General features: G+C 40.4%; 1 protein-coding gene across 1 annotated transcript in view; it reads left to right on the top strand.

The window, feature by feature from the left end:
• The window catches only part of nkd2b (NKD inhibitor of WNT signaling pathway 2b), a 33,773-nt gene extending 26,932 nt beyond the window's left edge, over positions 1 to 6,841 (top strand). Inside the window, exons 4-10 of the mRNA XM_061777629.1 lie at positions 595 to 655; positions 1,613 to 1,725; positions 2,889 to 2,984; positions 3,116 to 3,257; positions 3,772 to 3,829; positions 3,918 to 4,045; positions 5,745 to 6,841. Of these exons, the coding sequence (XP_061633613.1) occupies positions 595 to 655; positions 1,613 to 1,725; positions 2,889 to 2,984; positions 3,116 to 3,257; positions 3,772 to 3,829; positions 3,918 to 4,045; positions 5,745 to 6,349 (1,203 nt within the window). The 3' untranslated portion in view covers positions 6,350 to 6,841. The remainder of the gene's footprint in view (positions 1 to 594; positions 656 to 1,612; positions 1,726 to 2,888; positions 2,985 to 3,115; positions 3,258 to 3,771; positions 3,830 to 3,917; positions 4,046 to 5,744) is intronic.
• The last annotated feature ends 13,982 nt before the right edge of the window (positions 6,842 to 20,823 follow it).

Consider the following 20,823-nt stretch of genomic DNA (forward strand, 5'->3'; position numbering starts at 1 on the left):
GTGTGTGTGCTTGTGGAATTAACACATATGAATTGTTTCAGTTTTATGTAGGAAATGGATTATTCCCTTATGACAGCACTCCATCGCCGTGCCCCTTCCACCACTTTTGGGCTGGAGTTACAGAATAATGGAATAACGAAATGTCCATCAGGCTATTGTTCTCCATTCGAAATAAATACACATATGCGTTGCTTTGAGTTTTGAATGGACAATGTAACCAAACTTCCCTTAACCTTTGGCCTCTTTCATCAAGCTGTGCTTGCTGAGCACTTTCTGTGAGAACCAAAGTTGGCCAAAATGAGAGCTAACAAGATGAATTGCGGCTTTTTTTTTTTTTTTTTTTTTTTTTTTTTTTGCTGGATGCAAGGGTCCGTTTGAAGGCTTGGGAGGAATCTCAAATGCTTGGCTGCGCTTGCTTGTATCCCAGACAGTGAAACACAATAAGCGTGGTGCATATTTTCTTTTCTTTTCTTTTTTTGCACACATCTGACGAGGAAATGTTTTTGCCTGAAAAGTTTATTTTCTCTGTGTCTGAGGTCTGAACTGTAGATTCACTTACATCTCTTGCTCTTCCTCTTCTCCTCCTCCTCCCAGGAGTTTCCAAATGAGCATTTGAAAGCAGGACACCTCGCAGATCAACACTGCCCCCTTGAGGGTAAGTTGGAAAGGACTCATGGCCAGTATTGTTACAATATTATGAGAATAAAGTTGCATATTTTCAAGAAAGAAGTTTATTTTTTTTGTGACAAAAAAAAAAAAAGTTTTATTTCGGTATTAAAGTAATATAATTACAACAATAAAGTCATATTTTCAAGATTGTTGTAATATGACAATCGTGTTGTGTATTTTCAAGAAATAAAGCAGTATATTTTTTAGATAAAACGTCAGATATTTTCGAGATTAAAATTTTAATATTTCGAGAATAAAGTTTTTTTTATTTTCAACAAAAAAAGTTATTGAATTATTGACCTGTTCATTGAAAGGTGTATTAGTTGGTAGTTGTATGCCAGGTATCAAGAGAGACCTGTTTGACTCAGACTGATACATTGTGTGTGGTCGTATGATAAAATTCACTTATCGTATTGCTTTTTATCTTCAAATCAATGTAGCATTTTTTGGCTCCCGCCTTGTACTTGTGAAAATATACAGCTTTTTATCTTGGAAATGTACACCTTTATTCTCATAAGGTTCCTATTTATTTTTACTATTTATTTCAGACTCTTAGTGTAATATTTCTCTTAGGGCAACCCTGAAACAAAGGAAGGAAACTAATGACGCAAAGGTCCTATTTTCATCAAAGAAATGTTATATTACTGTGTGAAAGACCAGCTGAATACAACACATTTTTATAATTTTAGTCTGTGTAGTAAAAAAACAACCACAACAAATTAATTCCGGATTAGAACTTTTTCTTTCTTTCTTTCTTTTTTTTTTTTTTTTGTGGTTGGCCGCACGTTGGACGACTGATTAGCTCGTACGCCTTACCTACTTTTGAAATCAGAACCCAGTCAAAACAAATGTGCAGCTGTTATTAAATTTATTTCAAAAGGGGGATGGGTAACATAAAAATGCTTGCAATTAATTAATTATGTGTGTCATTGTGTTGTGACAGTGGCTCTCCCCCCTGAGAAGGCAGAGGGCTGCGAGAACTACCTTCAGTACCTTCACGCGGACGACGGGGAGCGAGAAATGAAATCTAGCGGGAAGAAACGCATCAGTCTGGATGTAAGTCTACACTGTGACAGTAATACGTCTGATAGCCATTGTTTTATTGGAACAAAAGCAATGTGAAGCAATATTTTCTGTAAGCACCACTTGTTTCTCTGTGTTTCTCCATTTCAAACTATTCACAGGAAGAATAAAATGACTCGTGGGTGGCTGAACATCTGTGTGTGCAGTATACTGCTCCAGAATAGATTACAATTTAGGACTGGCTTCCATGTTTAAAATGCTTTAGCGATCAGTCCTGACTGCATGTGCTCAAGAGACATTATAGAGCCATAAAGGGCTGCTTCTCTTTAGGGCCCCATCCCCTGTAAATGTACGCTGCTTTTCACACAGCTCCTCCACCGGGCCTGCAGCAAACCAGATGTTTGCCTCGTCAGGTTTTCATGTTACTTTTTTCTTTCTTTCTTTTTTTTTCTTTTTTAAAATCAAAGCTACTATAAAAAGTTGGTAGCTGAACAAAGAAGTCGTTCTCACATTTTCTCAGAAAATCCTCGCCAACTCCTCACAGGTGGGAACCAAAATTCAGATCCCCAGCCTCAGAACTGTGAGGCAAGACGCGCTAACCGCTTACCTACGTAGCGTGCTGCCGGCTAATTTTTATGATAGCGAACTGAAAGACGAGGTCGTTGCTTGCCACACTGCGTGAATCGTTTTCTTTGTAATCACATGCAAGGTAAAGAATAGGAACGTAATATTAGATGATCCACTCAATTTATCCCGGAAATTTGTTTTTAAGAAATAGATTGACAGTTGTTTAATTTTATGTATTTATGTTTTTGGAATGCACGTCTCTAATTGTTATGCCAGATTTAGGTCGGGAAAATTGTTTTGAATCTGCTCTGTAAAGCTATAAATGTGAAATGAATAGAAAAAAAACCAACATTCTTTTTGAAAGAGCGCTAACCCAGACTGAGGGCAGGGGCTTTTTCCCCTTTAATTGTACATATTTTTCTGCCCCCTTGTGGCAGTGAGTGTAAATTTGTAAAGCAGAGTTCTTGTAACGTCCATGCACGGTACAAGCATATTATTAGTGCAAGGTAGTTCTATAGTACTTCAAATTAATATAGATGAAAGCCTCTCTGGCAACATCATGAACAATAATGAACATGAACAACTTCTTTATTACAAAATGTAATGATCATAATCTTATGTATGCGCAGGACTTGGAGTGTGACGTTTCAGTGGAGGATGACAACCGCCAGGAGTGGATATTTACACTTTACGACTTTGACAACAGTGGAAAAGTGACAAAGGAGGTGTGTGTTCTCAAGTCAGGATAGCCATGTTTACATTGGCCACATCTTCTTGAGAAAACCTTTGTCTCCATTTATCAGTGACAAATTTTGGACCGTCAGTCAAAGTGTGTGTGTTTTCCCCGTCATTGCAGGATATGTCCAGTCTGATGCACACCATTTATGATGTAGTGGACGCCTCGGTCAATCACTCCTGCAATAATAAAAGCAAGACGCTGCGTGTGAAGCTGACCGTCACTCCGGAGCCGAGATGTCACAAAAGAGAAACGGGAACAGGTCAGTAGAATATTACAAATAACAGTATCTTGAACAGTGCCTTCACATAATTCCCACGTTAAGGCACATTTTCTGACATAGGCAACTCACAAGAAATGTTCTTGGTTGTGTAATTTCACACTCCGGCGACCCAACTAGTTGTAGACACTTATTTAAAAGCACATTTTACATCATACATCCCCTAATATGTCACTTAATACTGTACATCCTGTCTGTGTTGGGATGCACAGCGATTTCTAGATTTCTTATGGTCGTATATATCGTCATTTTGTCCTACCCCTAGTAATTCCATCTGTGTTTTTGTGCTGATTTGTGAGTTTAAAAGGGGGTGAGCAGCACGTTGCAGTCTAACTTTAGTTATTTAAAAAAAATAATAAGTGTTGATTGTTGTTTTGAGTCAGTGAGGGTGTTATGTTTCACAGTATTCTGCTGAGGATGGATGATGGATGGTTTGCTCTACAGTTGACTCCTTATTTACTGATGTGTTCTGACCTGTTTCGCTTTCCTTCTTCAGATCGCTGCCACCAGGAGGAAGGTCGTTCAGCTGACAAGCGCATGTCTGCCTACATCAAGTCAGTCTGCTGATATGCGCACATGACAACACATACAAAATGGATATTTCCCGCGATCTCATTCACATCCCTTTTTTATTCAAAACAGCAGGGGGCAAAGCAATGAGGCGCCGCCAACCACTGATGGCCAGCATTACTGTGTGGATGAAAACACAGAGAGGAGGAATCACTACCTGGATTTGGCAGGCATAGAGAACTACACCTCCAGGTTTGAAGGTAAAAGCTGCAAGACAAGCACACTATGATTTGAATATAGTAAGATGAACTAGACATGACAATGCTACGACGTCTTTGCTGCATTACAATGTTCCCCCCACATATTTGCGACTTGTGGAGTCACCTTTTTTTGTTTGTTTGTTTGTGTTTTTTTCCCCATCCTCTTTATTTGCTGAAAAATTCATTATATCATTATATTATATTCAACAACTTGAGTGCCATTCTACATTTAGTGCAACAATAGAAAATATAATGACACTCATTAGAGCACAGACCTCTGCCAAGACGCGTTATTAGGATTCTCACAAATTTTCCAGGCAGGACACGCCCTGCTCCAATATTACTGGCTCCAGGACACGCGCCGCTGCATGATGATTGGCTGATGTATCCCTGTACAGCCCTACTGCTTCCAGACGGAAAAAGACTTAAGTGTGGTGCCGTTAATGTTTCCCACTAACGCTAACCCACCCTAATCCTGACCTTAACTCATCCTAAACCGCCTTAAGCCCCAACCCTTGCCCGAAACCTAACCATAACAAACTTCTTTGTTTTTATGTCATACAAATGTGATAAATGTTCGGGGAGGTGAACGATCTGCTTAGCCTGCCCCTCCTGCGACACAGGAGCCAATCATGTTGCAGCGGGGCATGTCCTGCCTGGAAACTATGTGGGAATCCTAAAACAATCCTAAACATGTCTGTTTGACTAGCCAATTCAAAAATCAGGACCTGCAAGGCAATAGTTGTTCCATCATAGTCTTGCAGGTGGCATTATATTGTTGCTCCTAACTGCCACATGCAAAACCTTTTCTTCTTCTTATTATTATTATTATTTTTTTATATATATATGTAGCAGCTTTATCTGCTGGATCCGGTGGGTGACAGCTCCTCTTGGGAACCAAAACAGGTTGACTGTGAAATGTGAAAGGAAATTCTGCACCGTTATCAGATGTGCACCAAACTTTAATGCAGGGGTTGGGAGCCTGCCGGTGACAGTGTTCCATGTGGTCTACCGTGCAAATCTAAAAAAAATAAATAAAATAAAACCTCAGAAGAATTGTTAACAAACACAAACCAAAATAATTTAACCCACCAATTCTCGTACAATACAGGATGTCCAAAACATTTTGACATAATTAGATATTACTAGGCAAAAAATTACTAAGCAAAAAAAAAAAAAAAAACACCAATTAGTGTGGTATGACTTCCTCTTGAATAAAACAAACTTTAGGAGTTTCTTATACATCTTGTTGCTGTCATATGTTATTATACTACAGTGTATAATTTTTTGTGCGACACTCTGTAACAGGGGTCACCAACATGATGCCCGTGGGAACCAGGTGGCCCCATAGACCATATGAGTAGCCACCAGGCCTGTTCCAAAAATAGCTAGTGATGTGACATTGTAATTTCCTCGGAATGTTGAAGAAGTGAGCATTCTAAAATGCAAATACTTTCAGAGATTTATAGAAATTCAGTGTTTCATATTGACATTTATCTGTTTCCAACATTGTTAAATCATGATTGATAATTATTGTGATAAATCATTCACATGGTCAGTGTCTTCACATACTGTAGATGAATACAATACATATAATTAAATGGAATTGATGATCATCAAAAGTAATATTCAGGTATGATAATATAGATAGATAAAAGATTGATAACGGGTATGAATCAAGCTCTGACCTGTCTTTCAGGAACAAGCCCTCCCCATGAGAGTCACGGTCGAAGCTCCCAGAGCCAGAACCGTTCTCGCTCCCACGAGCCAGAAGCCCAAGTCGTTCACCAGCGGCGCTCGCAGGTCATCGGCGACAGTTACAACCCCGCAGAGTTCCGGGGGAAAGGAGCACAGTTCGTGAAATCCCCCAAGGGAACCAACAAAGGAGGGAATAGCGGCGGCGGTGGTGGCAAATCGACTAAATGTCACGGCTACCACCCTCCTCTGCAAACCATGCTGCATGGTGGCAGTGCAGCCGGCCACGGGGGTCAGGATGTATACCACTTACCACACCAGGTCCAAGCGTCCGGCCACCATCAACACCCTCTACAGTACAGTCACAGCAGACGCGTCAGGGCCAAAGCCCGCGAGGCGCTTTCCCCGACCAAAACGCCTCTCCCCCCACAGCCTCACCCCCAGGGGCCGCCCACCCTGCCCTCTGTGCTGCCAGGTCTGGAGCGAGAGCAAGTGTCCGGCCCCCCGGGGAGCCCGGGTTTTGTGGTTCCTGTGGTCCAGCGCCACGAGCACCACCATCACCATGAACACCACCACCACCACCACTATCACCATTACCACCAGACATGACCACCTGCGCTCACATCTAGTGTACAGGACCAAGCACCACTCCCAGTCGAGGATCTTTGTACTCTCCTCATTCAAGCTACACAGATAATATCCGGACGTGTATGGAGGAGTTTTCTATTGTGATGCCCAGCCATAGTGGACCTGAAGGTTTTCTGAAGCTATTGTGTTCCCACAAATGTTGTGTGGCACGGTTTAGATTATTATTATTTTTTTTGTATTTTATTTTATTTTTTATAAAAACAAGTATTTGTTGGGACCGCAGAACCTATTTTCAGTAATAGCAGCACACACACGTGCACACACCAGCAAGTCAAAAGCAGGAAAATGTTGACACCATTTTTCCCCTCCTGATGCTGTCGACGGTCGTCATCCCTGGAAGCTATATGTCATGTTCTGTGGGAGACCTCTCCAAAAAAAAAACATGGATCTCAGGTGTAAAGGTGCTGCTTTTTCACAGAGGACAGTCTGTGGACTGTAGGGGGTCGGAGTTGAAATATTTGGGGGGAGGGGTACGGGGGTTGGGGCGGGGGGTTTATCAAATCACCACTGACAGTTTTTATTCAAAAAAAAAAAATCTTCCTATATGTACTGTATAAAAAAATTATAAATATCAACATTTTACTGTATAATTAGGCATATGTCATCAAGAATATAATTATGTGTGTTTTGTCTTTTATATACGGTAATAAACATTATAGAGTTCATGTTAGCCATTGATGGTTTGGTGGTTCACTTGCCTGACTTCCATGCAGGCAACATGGGTTCAGTTCTCAGTCTGTGACGGTGTAAATGCAAGGCTGAATGGTTGTCTGTCTCTGTGTGTCCTGTGAATAACTGGAATAACAGTCCAGGGTGGAGTCGTTTTTTTTTTTTTTTTTGTCATATGGGGTAGGCTTCAGCTCAGCGCAACCCTAAACAGGATAAGTGATGTCGAGCAGGTGTTGAGCAACCTTTTTGGGTCCTGGAACCCCTGACTTGGGATAGTTTTTCTTTTTCCACATAATCCAAACACCAATTAAATATATTGTGTGCTTTTAAATGCCATATGAATTAAAAAGTTCTCTTTTTGAGAAAAGTCATACTGTTCAGATAACAAAAGCAATATATTTTAGAGGAAAAAAAGTATTTAAGTCAAAGTTTAACAAGTGAAGACCCTTTTATTCTCATAGTATTGCACGTTTTATTCTAGGGAGGAGTAATTAATTTATTATGTTATGTTTTATTTTATATGCACATTTTATGCAAATGCACATTTTAAATAATACAACAACAATCATTTTATTATTATTATTTTGCAGAACTTTTGCATAGCTACAAACATGGACCCCGGTTTGAGAACCACTGGTGGAGACGAGGGATGGATGGATGGAGTTAATATTTTTGAAACAAGTTTATTATTGTATATGTATCGACTGCTGAAAGGAAAAAGCACCTGGGAATGAAACTGATAAAATGATTTTTTTAGTATTGTTATACTGTTATTTTGGGACATTTAACAACATGGCAACATTGAAATTATCCTGTGACATTTTTTTCTGTTACATGGAGCAGCTATATTTGACAAAAAAAAAAAAGAAAGAAAGAAATAAGAAATGAAAACGATTATATGGTATGGGACGTAGTGTATCACCGTTCAGCCACGATGGTGACTCCAGTGTGAAAGCATGCGTGAGTGTCCTGCTATCAATGTTCATTTTGTGGCTTATAAGGGAGACTTTATCTAGCAGTCAATCCAGGAAACTATAGATTTAGAATTTTAGCGCACATTTAGTTGCTACCACCAGATTCATAGCGATATGACGCTCGTGCTTGTGAACTATTAAGTTAACTGCTAATTAGCTGCTAGCCATTCGATAATGCTAATTTAGTATCTTGGTTGTGGCTTCCTAATTATTTGGAAGGATAGAAACGCCAATAAGAAATATAACATACTTAAACCAAAGAAGGAAAGTATGTAGACCCGAATATAGTTCAATTTAATGTGATATTGTGCTTGGACTGTTGCTATCTTGCTTTTGTAGCAGGACGATTTTTGTTTTAATTTATACGAGTCAGCCACTAGATGGCAGCAAAGATCCACTAATGATGGCACACTCGTTATCTTGTAGCTGAATTTCACAAATCTAGCGTTTTGGATATTTTTTTTGGGGGGGGGGGGGGGGGGTTATATTTATGTGTTGTTTTTAAATGCAAGAGGCCAAGTATCTAATCCCTTATCTCCAGTGACATACAAGTATTTAAGAGTATATTTTATACATTCAGAGATTTTTACTGTAAAATTGTGCATAATTGTTTTAATCCCTGCTTGGCCACTAGCCTCTTGGTCCAAGGTGTCCAAACCCCAGAAAGATAAAAATATAGTTAAAGTTCATTAATAAGTCATAAAAAAGAAAGTTCCAGAATTGTAGTTTAGTGGACCTTGTTTTGGCTCTCCTATGTCCCGATTAGACAATTCCCATCACGATGGAAACTCCGCTTGTTAAGGTGCTAAATATCTCTTACACGTGTCGTAATACATCCAAAAATAAAAAATAAAACTCATTTTAATTTCTGTTTGATATTATTATAAGTGGTTGATATTATGTCCACTAAATAAAAGAGAGAGAAAAAATGCAGCATAGTGTCGAGTTGGGCTTTGTAGCAACATGTCTTTTGTTAATTGCCGGCAGCGCAGGAGAGGGGAAAAAAATGTAAAAAATCAGCATTCCCTGCTCCAGTGGTGAGGGATTTAGGGAAGGACTGAATTCGAGCCCCGGCTGGGACAAACAATGGCAGCTATGAAAGGCGAGGGGAGGGTCCATCCAATGCAAATATCCACTTTGTGCACCCCCAGAGGACCTGCTGCTCTCAACTCTGACATCCACCACAAAGCAACAAGTGTGCACTGCAGTTTAGTCTGAGTTTTGCTGTGTTTTTTACGCAGCATTTCCAGATTCGTTTACTGAAGAAGTTTCAACACGGAGTCTAAAGGTGCAACTAGTGGGAATCGCTACTAGGATTTTGCTTTTACGAGACTCGATACAGCATCCTTGAATACACCTGCTCTAACAGGAAGAACAGAGGTAGGAAATACATCTTTAAATTGACTCATCATGTTTAAATGGAATCTCTTGAATCTCCTTTCTACATTTGTCAGCATAGCTTGCAACGTTTCCAGCATTACCGTTGTGTGCCGCACAACTTTTTTCCCCTCCCTCTATATGGGGCTTATTTAGCGCAGCTTAGCCTGTCTCAGGGAAACGTGATTATCCTCTGAGCATTCAAGACATCCATGAGAAAGGCTTTGCAACATAATAGATCAGTGGGAGCCTGTCTACTTGTATGGGACTAGGACAAATGGAGGGGAATCTCCCTTGAATGTTGATGCTGCTGGGTGTCCATGTGAAGGAACAGTATTGGGAAATATTACCCAGCTAATAATGGGATATTGTGCCTGTATTGTTAAGATTGTTGAGACGCTATTATGTTTTTAGCAGTAAAGTATGAGCTTCACTTAGGATCATTCTCGCATCCCTGCAGTGTTTCGCCATGCACAAAACCGTAATGGTGTATTGCTACTGTAAAACCCCGCAACAGATGCCCCCCTCACTGCATACACGCTGCTCACCCTCCCCAACTGAAACTTCAAAGTGGGCTCAACATGAGGCCTTTATGTGAACAATTGTGCCATTCTACCCTGCACCCCGCAATCCTGACCCCCCCCACACCTCCCTATTCCCATTTCCACTTGATTAAGCCCCGAGCTGAGCGGCCCCACTTTAATGTGGAGGGAAAACGGTTCCCTAATTCTGACTCTCAAGTGCAACACAAAAGAGGAAGAGTATTTGCGCTACTCTAATTTGGGACCGGTTCAATAAGTTGGGATAAGTTGGGGTGAAGAGGAGCTGGCTGCACGAGAGGGGTCAAATATCTATAATTTTTTTTTATTATACCTTTTTTGGCCGGCACGGTGACGACAGGTTACCACATCTGCCTCACAGTTCTGGGGACCGGGGTTCAAATCCCTGGCCCCGCCTGTGTGGAGTTTGCATGTTCTCCCCGTGCCTGCGTGGGTTTTCTCCGCATCCCAAAAACATGCGTGGTAGGTGGATTGCTACTCTAAATTGCCCGTAGGTGTGAATGTGGATGCGAATGATTGTTTGTCTGTATGTGCCCTGCGATTGGCTGGCGACCGGTTCAGGGTGTGCACCGCCTCCCGCCCGAAGATAGCTGGGATAGGCTCCAGCAGTCCGTGACCCTAGTGAGGATAAGCGGTAAAGAAAATGGATGGATGGATGGATGGATACCTTTTTTGTTGCAGTGTTGAACCAATTATACAACCAGAAATAAACAAGTTAATAGAATAGAATGAAGAGGACAAAGTAAAACTAACTAGTAAAACTGATCAAGTATTTTAATTTCTCTGTTAAATATTAGCATACTTTAATGTACTCTATGTATATGAATATTAGTTTTCTTTTTTCAAAAACATAAATTACAAACATCAAAATTCTAAAGTAAAAAAAAAACAAAACAAAAATATTTTCTAGTGCGATATTTTTGTGAATTTGGAAGTTTTTCATTAGGAAATAAGGGAAATGTAATTAATTTAGTCTTGGGCTGCAAAAATTAATCAAAATAATTTGATTACAAAAAAAGGTCAAAGCAAAACCTCAGCCTCGAAGCTTCGCTAGGATCATTTTCCCAAACAGACTAATGTTATTGCAGTCCGATGCACCACTCAATGTAGAAATAAGTTGGCATGATGGTGGCGAGGGAGGAGGAAAATTATCTCTAAAAAACAGAATTTGTCCAACGTTTAGGATCATTTCACACGTAACAAGAAAGATAACGTGCAATGTGTACCACACTAGCACGTCTGCGGTCACCAAAACACGTTAATGTATAAATGTTAGCTAATTTAATATAACCTACCATCGCTAGTTACAACTATTGTAATGCCCCCGCAAGTGGTCAGCTGCCAGTTCACTTTCAATCACTTTATTGAACAAACAAGAAGAAAACAAAAACATAATAAGCACATTCATACACGAGCGGCTGATAGCCAAAACACACGCCAAGTCACTCAACACGCAGACTGGCTAACAGTTAGCCAGTTAACAGCTAGCCAACTCTACACTCTCATTCGCTGACGCCCACGTCACTCAACTGGCCAGGCCCCGCCTTCAAAGCCTTACACACTCAAAGTCACAGATACTACAGTCGAACGTGATGATGGCGACCCCAAAGTGGACAAAAATAATGTTTAAATAATATGCTTAATAATGCAACATGTGTTTTTATCCAATTACTTCTTTAATTGATGGTATAATTGGTAATAACAGTCGATTCTAAAAATATTTAATATCGTTCCTAGGGAAGATTGGTGCTTGTTCCATGGAGTTGAGTTGTTTCACATACAGTAAAGACAAAGCTCAGTTCACTCTCCATTGTTTGTCTTTTATTACTATAATTGTCGACTTATTGTACTGAGCAGTCAGGACTAAGTATACCACTTTGCCGACGGGTTCCAATTCTGGTACTCTGGTTATTATCCCGCTCTTCTTTTTTGCTATACCAACTAACCTTGTGTGGTGACATAACATAAGAAGCCAAAGAAAAATCTAAACACTTGTAGAGGTGAAGCTTGACATTTGTGTGACTTAGGATGTTTTTTTTTTTTACAACAAAAAAACTTTACTCAAACTAAAAAGTGTACAACATCGGGATTTCCACTATACAGTACTTTTGAACTCTGTAAGAAAGATAAGATTTGGAATTGTAATCTGATTCTACAGTGTAGTCCAACTCCTGCGACCTCAGTTTGTACGTGCTATGTTTGGCCATTTGACTTTACAATACATTTCAAAATCATGAGTAAGTACTCTACCGTTACAGTATTTATAAACCCTAAGATGTGATATAACAGCATTTGCAGATCAGATGCATTGATATTCTGATGCAGTTTGGTACCTTAATCAGATGTTTATTGTCAAGCACGCGTCAGCATTCGTGTGCTAAAGAATGTTTGCTCAGAGTTGTGAAAGCCATGAAACACTTTGCATCCTGTATATTAGTATTAGAAATGCAAATGTTGTAGTTTTAATTGTGTTAATTGTAAGCAAGTGCCGCCGTGACATACTGTGTGTGCTCGGTGCAAAGGTTGCTAGGCAATGAGAGCTGCAGGATGAAGGCTGCTTAGATGACTCTTCAGGCTTCTCATTCTCCATCTTTCTTTTTCTTCTGTCTGGCAACCCCCCACCTCTCTTCTCAGCAACTCTTTTGCATACTAAAAGGCGGATCTCAGACTTGCTTTGATTAAATATGATATTTTTCTGGGCCTTTTTTTAATGAAAGTATGATTTTTAGATTTTTTTTATTAGCCATGTGTTATTGTTTGACCTATTCTTATAGTATAGTTATAGCTTGCTGTGATAACAAAAGTTAGGATTCAGGTTCTTATTTTATTGAATGAGAAGGCATGTACAAACCTTTCACTGGTTAAGAATATATTTTTAACAAATCTATTTTCATATTATTTTTTAATGGGGATCTTTTAGAAATGTCCTTATTATGGAAAGAAAAGCACTTTTTTCACATTAACAGTTTCTACACTTTGATGAATCTATTGTTATGTTCATTGGGGATAAAACAGTGGTTAGGGGATAGTGTATATATTCATTGCACGTATGTTTTTATTTTGTATTCTGTATTTATTATTCGCAAAAACACTTATCCAAGTAACGTTTCTGTAGGAGCACCTTTGTTTCAGTTGTAAGATTTTTCCCATTTTGCACAAAATTCAGGCATTTTACACAGGAAGTGGGTCTCTATGAATGTGTTTAGCTCACTAGGTCAACCAGTTCACTTTTGGGACCAGATTTGCTGTCTGTGTTTGAGTTACCTGCCAGAGGAGGGCAGTATGCTTACTCTACTCCAAAACAATACACTCCCAGCAATTTCTAAAAAGTGTTCCTATTTTTAAAATGCTTTTGTGATACCCTCAGAAGCTTTGTCCAGACCCTCAACATCACTCTAACGCCATATCATTTCACTGATTTATCTTGTTGGCATCTTTAAACAGGATGTAATTAGTACAGTGACAAGGACTCAAGAGCAGATGTGGCACAAGTTTAGTTTAAACAAAAACAGGCACTCTCAATTGTAGTGATATGCTGAGTGTGCATGATAAGTCAGCGTGTTTGTGTGTGTGATCAGATGTGAGGTGTTTACAGTACATCAGTGGCTCATATAACTGCGTTGAGCAACATTTTTGTTCATTATAATCCACCTACATGTTAATATCATGGAGTTTGCATTGGATTCTAACATTCAAAATGGGGATATCACCTCATGCTGAATGCTCAGTATCTCTCTTTTGCATGCGTGGATTATGTCTTGTGTGTTGTTCATGGACATGCACATAACTGACATTTGTATTGGGAAGATCCTCAATGAAAAATTTCCCCAAATTGATGGACCCTGTCCACATGGGAGTGGTATAATTAGAGCAATGGAAACAGGAAACACCTCGCCCTCCCTATCATTCTCCCCCCGCATCCCTCTTTCCTCCCCCCACCCCTCTTTCTCTCAGTTTTTTTCTACGCAACATCTGTCCTTATAACAGTATAGTTTATAATGTAATAGCTTATCATCAAGCAATTCCTCAGTCATTTATATACTGTATGTATCCTAGGTTTTGATTGAAAATGAGTGAAATAGAAGTGAGAGGATTAAAAAAAAAAAAACTTATTGCCTGAGGTTAAAAAACATTCTAAAATACTTTTAAAACACTGTTGGAATTTGTAACCCATCTTCTTGTATCACAGTGCCTCAACTTGAGCTTGCCAGTGATTCATGTGTGGTGAATCTTTAAACGCCAACGTGGTAACTCGATCCAGCATGAGGGATGCGGGAGTGGAGCCTCTAATTTCTGCTCCTTCCCACCAAGATTAAAGACCCAGAGTAGACCAGGTGTACGGTCCAGACCAAAGATGAGCCTTCTGTCTCGTTCTCCCTTCATCTTACATCCATGGCTGGTGTGCGGTGCTCCGCCCCTTGCAAACTTTACAGAACTGTGTGAGGTGCAGTTTTTACTGTGGGGAGGCTTTGCTTGAAATTTCTCCAATAGAGGCAAAAATGGATGTATAGATGACACAGTTTGTAAGTGAAAATGAATGAAAAAGGGTCTCACTTTGGCAGCTCTTACACAACAAAGGCATTTTAATGCGTGAAAATGCAAACATTTGAAAACGTGGGAAATAACCGTGCAAAAACAGATTGTTTGTCTTTGCGTTTTGGACAAGTGTCATGTACACACTTTCACATAGACCTACAAAAATGTCTGAAAACACTGTTCTATACATGCTTGGCCATGCCTTATCCCAAACTGTCTTTTGAATACCACGCTTGTACTGTATTGTACGTGGGTTTAGAATTTGACTTATGTGCTGTATGTTCTATAAATCTGCATGATAGTAGTGTTGCAGTATTAGTCTTCTTTTCATAAGAACTGTTAAAAGCACAAACAGTACAGCAGGACTGTGGCTGTAACAAAGTCACACATGTCCAGACTTAACTTGCATGGGCATGGGCTGTCATTTCACAGATGACCATTTTCAGTGTTTAGATGTAAGCGATAACGGTGTCTGCAACGTTTCCTCTGAGACCTGTTTGCATTTTCAAGCTCCAATACATTGTCTTCATGTAAACAAATGGCCAAAATGACAATGTTTTTACCTTGTTGGGCCCTTAAGGTTTGTGAAAGCAGCACAACCACCAAACATCCAGTAGCAACTGTCCCAGCTGACTTTGGGCAAAGTGTGGGGTACTCCCTGGACTTGTCGACAGCCGATTGCAGGGCATATATAAACAAACAAGCAATCAGACTCACCTTCACCTTGCATGGATGAGTGTCGAACACTTTGACAATGTGTTCGTCATCAACAAATCCTTACATAGGTAGGTGTGCCTGACAGACTGTGATAAAACAGGTTGGATCAATTCGGTATCTTACTCATTCAAATCGAGCTTTGATCATACATGATCGCTCCTGTCCAATTGATTTGTTGATGTAAAATTGTCACTCCTGTGTTACAATGTAGTGGGATGACAACAGCGGATTACGTAATTGACGTTCTTGATGCTTCACACTTTCCGCTTTCTCTGTGGGCAAGCAATATTATATCACCCTATTTGCCATTACTGTCGTAGCCATTTGCCATCCTACATCGATCGGAACCCCACCGCGGTGAATTGAACTTGGTGGAAGCAAGTGGCACTTAACCCTGCTGCTGCAGTCTTTTCTTCAGCTCAGGTATGCGAGAGGGAGAGAGAAGTCAGCTATTTTTATTGATTCAGGAGTGGCTCCCACCTTTTCCCCTAATGGTGTGGAATGCACACCTGGAGGTGTTTGCTGAGTGGCTCTAGTAATCCGTATAACAATACAGGGCATCTGGTACCATCACAAGGATTGCACTCTTGTCAGGTGCTCCATTGTCCTTTGATCCCCGTTCACTGACAAACCTTTTGTTATTTTATCGGCACATTTGTCCTTTATTTCCCAGCAGATTTCAATATGACACCTGTGCATAAGTTATAGGGATGATGGAGCTCTAATATTTACACACCACTATTGGCATTTCCCTACATGGAATATAGTTTGGTGTTGATATACTTGTTGACACGGTACCCCAGTGGAGCTGCACCACTCTGGCCTCCAATCACAGTGTACACACAGGAGGAGATGGGTGCAGATAAAACGACTGGTCTACGCCCCAGCGAGGAATTGGGATGCCTGGAGGGTGTGGGGGTATGTGGTGGGGGCGGCTGGGAGAACTTTTTCTGTCTGGCTTGCCTTAATTTTGCGATCATTTTCAGGCCAACCTCAGCAGTGTGTTTGATGGAACACGTCAGGTTCCTACAAGACTTGGGGGCAGGTCTTTTCGTCTGGTTCGACAGCTGTCAGCCCTGTGCAGCCCAGCGAGTCAGACACTGACACCGCAGAACTGCAGTTTGGCCATAGGTGAGTGCTTATCCTCAAAACTGTGACTTCCTTGACTGCTACTTTGTTTACCTTCTGTCTGCATAATCAGTGAGAGAGAAAATCGGTTTCATTTCTGTAAACTACAATAACAGCCTGTTTTGTCTTAGAATTTTATGTGATAACCAAAATGGTTAACCACAGAAGAGCAGAGTATTTCTGAGCTTTCTGCATTATAATGACCTGTTACATGAGTCATTATTTCAAGATTTTTGTGGCACTGGTTTTATAAACTGTGGATAAAAGCAATGCATTTATACTTCACAGCAGGCATTGTGGGATAAGCAGCAGTAAGTCAGTCAGTCTTTAAGTTGTGGTTGATCCTAAATTATTGTTAATTCATGCGGGGGCACTCAGGCAATTCTGTGCAAGGAGGGTATAAACTATTGGACTAAATATTGGAGTCCTTTGAAAAGTTGAAAGCACGGTCTGTGTTGGATAGTTAATTAGGAACTCCTTGATTACACAGCACTATGCAAACTGTATATGAACTCTGTCAGACCAAGTTTGCACTTTGAAGAGTGTGGGAGCCACCTCTGTAACTCGACCTAGCCACCTGTGCTCGCGTGCTCAGAGAAAACACAGGCTTTTGTGTTGGAGTAAGACACCCACACAGCAGGGGGCTAAGGTACATTGGAGGGGGGGCGGGTGGTCTGTGACAGGTGGCGTCCTCCTCTCGCTTCAACGCGATCTCGGGGTTGCTCACGCAACAGCTGCGTCACAATCTTTGCTGCGAGAGACCCCAAATTTGACTCAAAGTATCCTCCCATGTGCACCGGAGCCGAATGGGGTGTGCGTGTGTTTGCGTAGCTGTTTGCATTTGTGTGGTGACATCATGGCTCGCAACAGAGGAGGAACAGTTCACATGGGATCTTAAAGTGAGTGGCTGTTAGGAGGCCAGGTCAGAAGCAGCAGAAGATGAGAGTGCGTACATCTTTACGTTGATGGGATATGAGATCAAAAGGCTGGATGGAAGGCAGCGATGACTGACGTCTTCTGATCCTCCCAAAAATGTGACCTGTAAGTAAAGATGCATAGATATATAGATAGATACTGTAGAACAAAGGCAGTCTTACATGGGTTCATTCATTCTTACTTGTGGCCGGTTGGTTATAGAAAGTGGCTCTGTACTTTGGAATGTCATATTTTGGATGCAAGCTTTACCTCAAGTGGACTCACCAGATGTTTTTTTTTTCGCATGTAACGTGATTTTGAGTGTAAAAAAGCGAGTGCCGGAGTAGCGCGAGAGAAGCATGAAGACGTTTTCATAGGAACTGTTGGGTGGCCGGTGTGGCACTATGAGGTCGCTACGAAGTGAGATAGGACCAAGGTGTCACATTCCACAGTTTTGTGTTTGTGTGTGTTTCTGTGTGTGCTTAATTGCAAATGACCACCCACCCATTTACAGCTAAGAGGGCATTTGGTTTAACTTCATTTTTAAACATTTCACGCATTACTCATTTCATGCTATTGTACTGAAACTACCAGTGTGTCCCACTGTGCATCCTTCATTTTTTTTACAATTTCTGTTAAATGCCTGTGAATATTTTCATTCATCCAGGTCATTTGATTCTCAAGGTATTAAATTGATTTAGTTCTGTGAGTATTTCTGTAAAAGTGCCATAAAAGTTGTTCAACGAAACAATGGGTTTCCAATTATAAGATGAGTAGGAATTCCCATTGATTTAAATTATTACATATAAATAACATTTGCACAGTCTAAAGTGATCCAATAAAAGCAGTCTCAAAATGTCTACCTTTACAAAGATAATAAAGCTCAGTTCTGTTTTTAATTTAACAGTATGTTTGTTATTCTAGTTGTATTTGGCAGTGATGAAGAACCGCACTGTATCACACATACTGAGGCAACTACAGTAAATGTAATGTAGCTAAAATGTCTTTTGAATGCGTCAGTGGATACATTTTAATTGAGAGCTTGTTCACATCCAAAACAGAAGTAATATTGAAAGATCCTTTACCCAAATAGCTACTTTGTTAAATCAATTTATGTTTGTTGGGTAAGATACGAGCATGAAAAATGATGACTGCTGTTCTTGTGACATCTAGCTAATATGTTCCCATGATAGTTTTATCAGCTGGCATGCCACCCAAGGGACAGGCATATCGCTTCTTCACATCACATAAATAACACTAACCAGAAGCCTGCGTAAATGTGGCTATTTTTAAATCTTGTGGCTGTGCATGGAAAAACAACAGGAAAAGTTTAATTTCTCTAGTTGCACAAACAATATTAAGAGAGAGCCGATCTTCGAGTGGCCGTCGTCTTTGAATCCAAACATGTTGGTAATTATAGTGTCCAAGGCCGCAGCCTACAGAAACTTTTTTTTTTTGGGGGGGGCGGAGTGATAAATCTTCCTGAATTCAAACACAGCTTTAAGTCCTGGGGCACTGAAGTTGTTGACTGTTTATTCCAGTATAGTAGGGCAACACACAAGCCTCCTCTAGTGGACACAGGGGAGGCAAAAGTCACATAGGACACAACCAAAAATACATTTATGACCACCATGAAAACAACTAATATTACTGTGTTTAATTTATAGACAATATATTTTATATTTGTTGCCCTCTTCTTTCTGTTCTAACAAAGCCACACTTTTAAGAGTAACCTAAATTGTATTTTGCAAATTATACCCATCAATTGACATATTTATACTGCATAGCTAACTGACAATATTGTAGTAACATCTGCATTTGTACTGACAATTTTACTTTCCACGTTTGTTAAGCTTTTTTTTTTTTTTTTTTTTTTCTCCAGACTAGCTGCTCCAGAATGTCACAAACATAACTTCTCACCATGTGGCCATGCAGACACGCCTGCATTTTCGCTTGCTCACGCTAAATTATACATTTGGACTAAACACAACCATAGAGGCCATCCTTGACGTGACATGCTTGCATTTCTCGCTCAGGCCCCAACCGGGAATGCTTGCTGACTTCCACTTGAACCACCCCACCCCCACCTTTTTGTTTTTTTTGTTTTTTGTTTTTTGCTGCGAATGTGCAGCAATTCCATCATAATTAGATAAGTAAGGATTAAAAAGAAGGCAAAAGAGAAAAAAAGTAGAAAAGGCCGCCCTTGCTGACAGTGTAGCCACTGCAAATCGCGCGGCTAGCACAAATTATAGGTTGACTGTGTGAGAGAGTGAGTAGTGTATATTTGTAGAATGTGTATGTGAAGTATGTCTGCTTCTGTTTATACAGCAGATTATACAGAAGCAATGCACATGCGACTAAATGCACCATAACAATAGTTATTTATACCTTACTACTATGGAAGTTTACACTTAACTTTACAGTGTGTTTGCGTGATGCAACGCGTGCTACGTTACCTCAGTAGGAGACAGTGTATCTTCCTTTTACAAGGCCGTGCAATTTGCATATCTATGATTACCTATGCTCACTACCTTCTTTGTCTAAGCAACATTGCTTCATGTGATTATTTATTTATTTTACACAAAGTATTTCATTCACTACTGAGAACGTGTACAATAAAGTCCAGAAATATTTGGACAATGAAAGAGTTTTTGTGATGACACCTGAATGATTTATCAAGTTGTACAGCTTTAATTTTAGAAAGGTTCCTAAAAATATGGCATTCACCATTTAGGAATTACGGCCGTTTTATGCAGAGTACTGCAATTTTCAGAGATTATATTTTTTATTTGTCGTGTTACTTCAACAGAATTGACACAGATACATTTCTGGAGTCGATAGTTATATTGATTGGAATGCTGACTTAATTTGACTACAGATAACTTGAGCAAAAGTATCCTGAGTATTACGAACATCACACATAACAAATGCTTCAACAAATTGTTGCACCTTTCACCCCACTTTGTGGTTAATTTATCTTCTCCCAAGACAAATCTGCTTTAAAGATCTCATATTTATCTCACTCAACAGAAGCATGTCCCACATGTGTCACAGGGTTGTACTGGCAAGTTAAAGGATTGGGTTTTCCCCTGACCAAATTTAAGGGGAATGCTATTGTCGTGAGTGACCCGAACCACCAATCCTGTGCTGATGTCTTCCTTTCTTTTTCCCCCTTTGAAAAGCAGCAGAATAAGCTGAAACCCTAGTCCATTTGTATTGTCGGGACAAAAGAGGGCCCATTGTGGCCAGGAGGGGTGTGGGGAGCTGCTTGTGGAGGTAGGGGTACAAGGGGGTCAGTGGACCAGAGAGGAGTTAGTCAGAGTCCGACCCCTGCTGGGTGGAGAGTTTTGGGCTCCAGGCAAGTGGGGGTGCGCAGACCAGGTAGTGTGTGTGTGTGTGTTTACAATGATGAGTTGCAGTTGTATGCATTTATCCAGCTGGAAGAGGCTTTCAATGCAGAGAGGCTGGGTTGGGCTGCCTGACGGGGGGGGGGGAGTTATTCTGGATAGGAGGAGGGAGTGAGGGTGAGTGACGGGGACTCCATTGCACTGCCTCTCTC

The sequence above is a fragment of the Phyllopteryx taeniolatus genome, chromosome 6 (assembly GCF_024500385.1).
Source record: "Phyllopteryx taeniolatus isolate TA_2022b chromosome 6, UOR_Ptae_1.2, whole genome shotgun sequence".
Taxonomy (NCBI): Eukaryota; Metazoa; Chordata; class Actinopteri; order Syngnathiformes; family Syngnathidae; genus Phyllopteryx; species Phyllopteryx taeniolatus.